The following is a 9,427-nucleotide window of genomic DNA, read 5'->3' on the forward strand; positions in this document are numbered from 1 at the left end:
ACTTTCAAATTGAAAAGCCTCCGGAATGATATTAAGGACGGCATTTGTTCCCTCTTGAAACGCCGAACATACCGCTGTGTGTGCACCTGAATATTCAATGGCGTCTTATTTCGTTTACAAGCGACAGATTCCTTAATTTTTGTATCGTTGCATTTGTCATCAAAATAAAACCATGCGCGGGGTTTAGAGTGAGGCAATAGATTATACATTTAGCCTGACGGTAGTGAAGTAAGAGAAAGAACTCAAGAGAAGATGAAAACACAGGCACTGCAAATGTGTGAGATGTCATGGGACATCGTCTGCTTGTGCAAATCGTGTCCATACTGTGATCTCACACATCTCAGCAGCGTTCGGAGAGCTCTTCAGGTGCTATGCCGGGGCTGTATTTAAGCATGTTATAATTTATAATAATCAGTACTTCGAATGTTGCCAAGCATTGAATGTTGATAACCTTGTCGAATCAAAGTTTCAACTTTGCAATAATGAAATTAAGTTAGTTTTTAAAATCAATGAATATCTACTTTAACTTAATAAAATACATTTGGATATTTTGATTCATTTTGTACTGGCCATCCGTATTCCAGTCGGCCCGTGTTGTGTTGTGTGTGTTATAGGTAAGAGCCCTGCTCTCTCTCGTTTTCTCCTTTCTTTCCCTGTCCCTTTCACTCCTTCTATGTTATGTTTAATTGGTTTATGTATTTGTGCGTTCCTTTATTATTGATATACTATTTTTGCAACTATAAGTTATAGGGGGCTGTAATCTACAGGCCCAGCTTTTCAGCAGTCCCCTTCATGACCAACCTGTTTTATATGCCTGTTGTACACTGTGGACCAATTACAAATATTGTTAAGTTTCATTGTTTTACTATGTACAATGCAATCCCATGTACTTTATTTATTTTGTTGGAAATGGAAATAAACGAAATGAAATGAAATTAAATGAATCCTCAAAAATGATTAATTACGTGAAAAAATGTTAAGACACTGTCCCTTATGTGCAAGATACTATGTATGAGGAACCATCCCCACGCAAAATTGGTGTATATTTGGATCTTTGTACTCACAAGAAATTTGTTAAATTATGACTTTTATTTATATCGAAAATAATATCGCTAGTGATATTCGTTTGTCTCTCAATGTATGGTCAACAAAGGATCTAAAAGATCACGACGTTTCGTGCGCCGCTGCAACACTTCGTCAGGTGATAAAATCTAATGTAAGCATGCGTGTTTTATACTTTACGGGCGGATCCAACAGTCAATTAATACGATCAATAATTGGGTTCTAAGACAACTTCCCACTAGGGCAACCATCCTCAAGGACAACTACCCCCTGACAACTACCCCTAGGATAGTTGTCCGGGGGGAAGTTGTCCTAGGGGGTAGTTGTGTGGGGGTAGTTGTCCGGGGGTAGTTGTCCCAGTGGGTAGTCGTCCTAGAGGGTAGTTGCCCTAGTGGGTAGTTGTCCTAAGGGAAGTTGACTGGGGATGGTTATCCGGGGGTGGATGTCCAGGGGGTAGGTGTCTGGATACGCAATAATTGGAAAAATAGCGGCGCACGAAACGTCGTGATCTTTTAGATCCCTTGTTGACCATACATTGCGAGACAAACGAATATCACTAGCGATGTTATTTTCAATACTACATCCGCAATGAGTAATACATTTAGCATTATGACTTTATAGTTCCATAAAAATATTTCCGTTGGACGATGAATGCTGTCATTGGCTTTGTCGCGTGTATTGCACAACTTACTTGTAAGATGTGACTGTGTGAGTTTTCAATAGCGTGTTAGATAAGTGATGAAACTAAGCTAGTTTCTGCAAAAAATAAAGATGGCAAAGATGTGACATTAAATAAAGGAAAAAGTATACCTGTATTATGCACGTATTATTTGTACATAAAATTGATTATGATGGTGATTTCGTCCAGAAAATCCTTTTTTAATAGATACTTTTTGAATACCTACATCTTTCTTTATGCACGGCATCGATTTTTACCATGTTCAGAAGTGAAAATTGATTTAGTGAACTATGAGATCAGGATATTTATTACGATCTGTATTTTCATGACTAGAAAACGTGAATGTTGTGATCAGATGGCTAATTAGTATAACTACTTGAAACAGAGCAAATAGTAACCTATTTATCATGAAAAAGCAAAAGCATATAAGTTTTCAAGGTAAATATTGATAGAGTATTAAAGATATTTTTCAAAGACTTTCGTCTTGAACGTTGATTAGATTTCTCTCTTCTACATTGCTGATTGAAATATCTTTTGGTCATATTTCATCCAAAATTAATTAAATGTTGTTGTCATATTACATTCCAACTCAAATGCTAAATTAGACGCGGTGTTGACAATTTTAGAATTTGGGATGTTTGAAACAAATTTTGTTGCCACTACGCCCCACTTTAACAGTTCAAGCGCATTTTGACTTGAATGTTTGAGCTCATAATTATCCAGTGTACTTTTGGTATACATGTATCTCTCAAATCTAACAGTCAGATTTCTTTCTTTTTATGTATCAGTATATTTCATCATGAAGTCCACGGGCACTACTATAAACGAGTTGCTCTAAAAACGAAAAAAGAAAATATAGTGTTACTGAGACAGTACGATTTTTTTCTATCAATATAATAGATATGTAAAATAAAAGGTACAAGATAAGGAAATATATTAAGAACAATGTTGATGAAATCTACTAATTTGCATCCTTTGCGATTGAGTGCATGCAAACGTTCTCGTGTAAATGTTAATTGACTTACTCTCGAAAAGGAAACATAAAAATAAAATAAGTCGAGAAGAACTTTGCAAATGGATATACAATGGTTGCACTAACCGCAAAGAGGCAGTGGCTGGCGGGTCTGGTATTTTAGAAACGCGTGTGGAGGGGGGGGGGGCGGATGAGTAAGCCAAAGACGAGACAAATCGGGAGTCGCAGTGTTCTAAGTGAAGAAAAAAAAACACTACTGGTTAAAATATTTAGAGATAAACATAGGTCCATCACTCTTTTGACTGCTTCAAAAAGAATACACGAGGTTTTTTTGTTTAAAAAAAGGAGGTTTTGAACACTTTTTATTTTGGGGTAGGGGTTGAAAACCAAAGCCGTTTGCCAAACATCCGGAGAGAATTTGAAATTGGAATGAATATGAACAATTTTTTTTTAAAGTCCTTACTTACAACAGTTTTCTGCAAAAATATTATAATCTGTCCAGGATTTCCTTGTGATGAAATTATTTGCTAGCTATTGGATTCCTACATTTCCCCCACTCCGCCCTTAATTGACGCCGGCATTGATGAAAGAGAGAAAAAAACACAAGTGCGCCCAATATATTTTATGAGTTGACTATATGAATGCTTCTAACAATATTTTTTTTAATGACAAAGCGTGATCTGCGCCACTTTCGGTTATCGTTTGACAATCATATTCGAAGTCACGTTTTACTTAGCTTCCTATGACCAATTGGGGAAGTTCTTGTAAACATTGATCAAGTTTCAATTTTTATTGCGCTTTCTTAAAAGAGCTTTCTGAATAGCAATAACAAATTTATGACTCGTTTAGCTTAGTGTTCTCCAATTGTTATCTATCATCTCTTTAGGCAGACAACGGGAAGAAATTTAGGTAGCACCATGATGGCTTTTAACTACGGTCTATTTCGTTTCTCGTTTGTAATATGTTGGCTTCTTTTACCTTTGACAATGCAGACGTTAAGAAGAGATTCTTTACTGACCCCTTCAACATTCGATCGGGAAAGCTTGGGATGTGAACTGAATATTGAGCTAAAGACAGCTTCTTGCGGGAACAGGGGACTTAATTCGGTTCCTCAAAATCTTTCTAATAATATTCTGCGTTTTGACTTGTTTCGAAACAACATCACCTCTCTCTTGAGCTGGTCGTTTAATCGATATCCTCTGATCACTCGTTTGGACCTGTCTCGAAATGACATCAAGGTGATAGAACGGACCGCTTTACACCCCCTCAAGGATCTGATGTACCTAGATATATCCTTCAACCCACATCTTGTGCTTCCAGGACCAGGCCTTCTTAGGTGGGCTAGAAAACTTTCCACTCTGAACTTGCAGTCCTCGAACTTGCAAACGCTCCCTAACGACATTCTTAAATGGAGCCCACGATTAGAATCCGTGCACCTTCACAACAATCAACTCAAAGTCGTCAATGTCAGCTCTTGTGGTACATCTGAGCATGTTACTTTGTCAGAAAACCAAATTGAATATATTAATGCAGACGCTTTCGATTTGGTGTGTCACGTTGGTCATTTAGACCTTCTAGGTAACCCTATCCAGTCGGTTGACCCGGATGTAATCACATCATTACAAGTCCGTGCATTGCTTATTGGAGACTATCCCGTTACATTTGAATGTTTCCGAGACTTGTTCTCCGGAATTTCGCACTCTGAAATAAAAGAAATTCTGATAATTAATGCCTCTATTGACGCCTTTCCGGACAATTTCTTTGATCCACTGCGTGATTGGCCCATCCATTCGCTGGAATTCACATACATGTATAACAAAGTGAATGATCTGTATCCTTTTGTTTTCTCGAATTTGACGAGAGTCTATGAACTGTCATTCGGCAATGATTATATAAGCATGATTGAACCGGACTTCTTTGAGGGTATGCAGGACTTGAGAGTTCTAAGAGTGGAATACTGCCAGCTAAAAGATATCAACACTGGTAGTCATACGTGGACTGTAGATTTAGTCGAAATGCACTTGGCTGGCAATTCCTTGACAGAAATTACTCCGTATACATTTTTTGGTCTAAGGAATTTGACCTTCTTAGACCTGTATTTCAATGAACTCCTTGTTACCTTTACACTAAACTCTTTATCGGGACTCGATAAGCTCCAAGCCATCAATATATCTGAATGCGCTGTCTTTCGATGGCGACTGGACGCCCCATCTTTAAAATGGCTTTCTATGAACAATATGTATTCCCCCTTGAGCCCTTTGGAACCCGGAGAATCTTTCAAAGAAACAAGATCTCTTGTGAGCTTAGATTTGATTGATTCGGTGCTTCATGTCTATAATCTTTGGGATGCCACAGTGAATATATCTATTTTTGATAGATTGTTAAACCTTACAACCTTGGATCTGAGTGAGAATTATTATCTTAGAAATGGCTTACCTCCTTTTATCTTCAGAGAGCTGTCCACTTTGCAAGAACTGAGTATAGAGTTTTGCTACATTTCACACCTTCACCATCTAACTTTCCTGGGGTTGACATCGCTTCAGAAGTTTAGTTTAAGAGGAAACAACATTTACCGACTTCATCAGGATTTATTTCAAGGGTTGGTGCAAGTCAGAAGCATGAACCTTCAAGGAAACTTCCTATCGTATCTCGATGAAGCTATATTTTCAAACAATGCAAAACTTACAACTCTATCATTAGCAAATAACAAATTGACCAGATTCAACCAAAGTACATTCCAACCAATCAAACCCTCTCTTTCTTCTATCGATCTTTCAAACAACCCAATCAATTGCAACTGTGATTTAAAGGGGCTTCTTGATTGGCTAAGTGGCTCTTTACAGCTGCTTAATGAAGATGAGACTATCTGCTCGTTAGCATCTTTGGATTCCGTTGGGGAAAAACCTTTGCTTGATTTTGATCCCAACGAACTATGTGGGCTCAACATTGTTCTTATCTGTGTGCTTTCACTCGCCGCCATTTGCTTCGTGGTCATTGTCGGCTTCGTTTATCATAATCGATGGCAGTTAAGGTTCAAACTCTATCTCTTGAAACTGGCGGTCCTCGGGTACAACGAGCTACGGGACGCTCGAGACCACAACGACTACGAGTTTGACTTGAACATCATCTTTTACGACGACGATGAACATTGGATTCGCGAACAGCTCCAGCCGGCTTTTGAAGAACGGCTCCCGCAGTTCGAGAGGAACGTGTTTGGTGATGACGACCTTGTTATAGGAATGCACTACTTGGATTCGGTTGACTACGTGGTTAGCAGGAGTTACAAGACTGTCATAGTGCTCAGTAGAGCTGCCGTTCGCGATCGCTGGTTCATGCTCAAGCTCCGAATCGCAATGGACCACGTGAGTGACACACAGACCGAATTCGTTGTGGTGGTCTTCCTCGAAGGCATCCCAGATGATGAGATACCTTTCCTGGCGAGGTTGTATCTCAGTGATGGCAGACCTTTTCTTCACTGGCCAAATGACGAAAGAGGACTAGAATATTTCTGGAATGAATTAGTGAAAAGTTTGACCATTAATCTAAGGACCAACGATTTGATTCCGAATGAGTAGAACGTTTGTGCACGTAATAATTGTTTCTTTTTGTTCCTTTTCCTTTTTCTAATTTACATACAGTTTACTCTAGCATTTGACAAGTACTCACTTTAGCGTTTATTGTTTTTTTTTATAGACATGTTAGTAGTAAGATAATGTTTCTTGTGTGTAAATTATGAGAAGGCCTAGACTAAAGGCCGAGGCAAAGATCGAGATAGACTTACAAGTAGTAGTACTTCTCATCGATACATACATGCAACTGAGAGATCGATGATACATGCTCAGTTCTTTGCTCAGTGATGTTCATTCGCTCATTCCATTTTCGGAATTACGAGACTTCAGAGTAATGCATAAAATGTTCGGAATAATGAATCCTATATTATTTTCAGTACTATAACCCCCCCTCCCCCTCAGTAGCAGAGGTTTGTATTCGGGAATGATCGTCCTTAACTTTTCCTTTTAAATAGATTCACTTGACTTTCATTCTGTTGTTTTCATCGTTTGTTCATTTTGTTTTGAAAGGATTTGTACAGTTTCGTTTTATTGCGGTTCTGCTTTTTTATTGATATGTTTCAGTTATATTTGGTTGCTTTTCAACGGTTGTTAAACTTAATTATATCTGCTCTCCTTTTACTCTGGCAAATTTGTGGTAAAAAACTTACCCACCCCAAAAAATGGCAACAACAAAACTTTCTAAACGTTTTCCGATAGTGTTACACATCAGGAAAATGTTCTAAAATCTAAGAAAATCGGACCCCCGAAAAGGAGCACTTTTAGAACGGCGTCCAAGATGGCCGCCAATACCTGAAAAGAGCCATCAATCGTGCTAAACTCCTCGAAAAAGTTCTGCAATTCATGTTCGAGCATTGATAACTCTCTTGTTAGTATATAATCATATTTGACGTTGGTATAATTGAAAAGCCTGTTTATTATCCTTTACAATAATGCCCCATTTGTAATGATTATGTAGACATGGACTGTGCAGTTCATCTGAATATGGGGCCAAGTCAAAAGTTATAATGCTACAAAACTCCTTCAAAACAACATTAATCTTCCGAACAAATGAAGAATTGATCATCTGAACAAGGCTTTGGAGGGCGTGGCTATGAATGAAAGTGTTGGACTGGGTTTGGATAAGGATTACTTAATCCTTGAGGTACATTTTGTCACTTGGAAGGTCTATTTCTGTCCATTGTTGTGAGTGATGAGAGAGCACAAGATTTCTAAGTGAGGGGTCATTAGAAATTTGGAATTCTCTTGTTAAACCTCCTAATTTCATAGTTTTCGAATGCAGTTGTTGGGAATTTGACTTGCTTCTGTGTGTCTAATTATTTGCTATAATGCTCTTTCTTTTACAAGACATTCCTGGACTGATCACATGTTTTTGTATGCCTGAAAGTATCAAGGATACTCATGTGTACTAGCCAATGGCTGTGCTATGCTTTAGAGCAGATCAAATATGAAATGAATGATTCTTTCAATCATGTTCATTGTTTCGTTTAACTTGCTAAAGTACGTGACACCGAATTGCCAAATATCTTAGACTTGCCATAATATCACGTCAAATAATGCAATGGGCGTGTCTTATTTACATGTGGCCTTTTACAAGCGTATTGTCAAACAATATGATCTTCATGTATAGGTATGTGTGATATATCCTTAAATTCTTCATGACTATCTTGCTACAAAAAAAAACACTTTTCACTAATCAATTTCATCAACTTATTTATGTTTATAGTTTTATATCATATTTTAAAAATATTTTCAAGTATCTTTCTTTGATGATAATTTATAACTTTGAAAATGCATGTAGCTGTAGCATTAGCCTCACAGTGTACAATGTGGGTGTTTACAATAATGTGATCAGCTTTTAAGATGGAATAAATCAGTGTAATTTTATAATTCTACTTCAACTATGTAGTTATAAATTGATAAAGGCGTATATACTTCTTTGTGCTTTTTGAGTTAGAGATTTACAATTTTCATTGGAAATGAGTTTTGTCTTTTTTTTCAATACAAAATTTACACTCTGATACTTGCAGTGTTCAATATGTATTTTAATATGAAATGGTATGGGTGTACTGTCTTAAATTGTAAGATTCACAGACTACAATCTTACCCTCTTGACTGTCGATGTTTATGTTAAAATAAGGAAATACTTCAATTTTTGTTTATTTGCTTTTAGTTGCAAGGCCTTGGGAACGATTTTTTCACCGGGGGTGCTGAGATATATATATATATAAATAAATATATATACGCAGGGGCAGATCTAGCTTTTTGCCAAGGGGGGGGGGGGTGACCAAATGACGATGCGGAGCATCGTCCACGAGCCTCAAAGCGGCGAGGCGATTTAAAAATAAAGCTATTTTGAACCCCCGTAAGTGATGTTTCCTGGCATCTACTAACACAATAGAGACCATTAAAAACAGTGCAAGATAACGTCTTTTTAAATCAAGATACAGTTTAAACAGTTTGCGTCAACGTGCCGCGTAGCGTCAAAGTGATTTTTTGGGGTGGCTATTTTGAACCCCCGTAAGTGATGTTTTCCTGGCATCTACTTATACACAGTTTTGTGCTTTCAAGCTGTTTTGAACCTTAGATTCCTCTCTTTTTCTGAAATATTTTGTGTGAAAATTATACAAAATAGATTGTTAAAGTATTCCAAATTTTGCATTGAGAAATTCCTAATTGTTGCTGTGAAAGGTAGAACAGAAAGGGACAAACTTCATATTCAATAGGGCAGTGGAGTTAAAAATAACCCCCGATTAAGATACCTTCAAGAATATTTTCAACAAAATATGACCCCTTTTTTGCCTAAATGTTTAAAATGTTATCTGAATATAATCCATTCTTTGGCTTATCCAGTTCCAGTTTACAATAAGCACCAAACATTTTTGCGATTACAATAAATAAATAAATAGAGAATCCTCTGTTTTTCGAAGCGGCGAGCGCTTTTATTAGCCTAAATGTACAATTTTTTTGCCAAACACTATCATGCATACACAAATTAAGAATTTTGCGCTCGGTGACGATGACTTTATCAAAAAGAAGTTTGGGTGATATTTAGAACAAATTTTGAAAAGACGATGAAATATTTTCAAAGGTGTAGTATATCGTGATTGGCATTGTAAGGGTGGTTTTGAGACAAACTGGCTA

General features: G+C 37.3%; 1 protein-coding gene across 1 annotated transcript; it reads left to right on the forward strand.

The window, feature by feature from the left end:
- Positions 1-5,314: 5,314 nt before the first annotated feature.
- LOC115924268 (toll-like receptor 4) lies at positions 5,315-6,673 on the forward strand. Its single transcript, XM_030986377.1, has one exon. It carries the CDS (start codon positions 5,333-5,335, stop codon positions 6,287-6,289), a length of 957 nt encoding a protein of 318 aa, XP_030842237.1. The 5' UTR covers positions 5,315-5,332; the 3' UTR covers positions 6,290-6,673.
- The last annotated feature ends 2,754 nt before the right edge of the window (positions 6,674-9,427 follow it).

The sequence above is a fragment of the Strongylocentrotus purpuratus genome, unplaced genomic scaffold (genome assembly GCF_000002235.5).
Source record: "Strongylocentrotus purpuratus isolate Spur 01 unplaced genomic scaffold, Spur_5.0 spur5_scaffold_15, whole genome shotgun sequence".
Classification (NCBI taxonomy): Eukaryota; Metazoa; Echinodermata; class Echinoidea; order Camarodonta; family Strongylocentrotidae; genus Strongylocentrotus; species Strongylocentrotus purpuratus.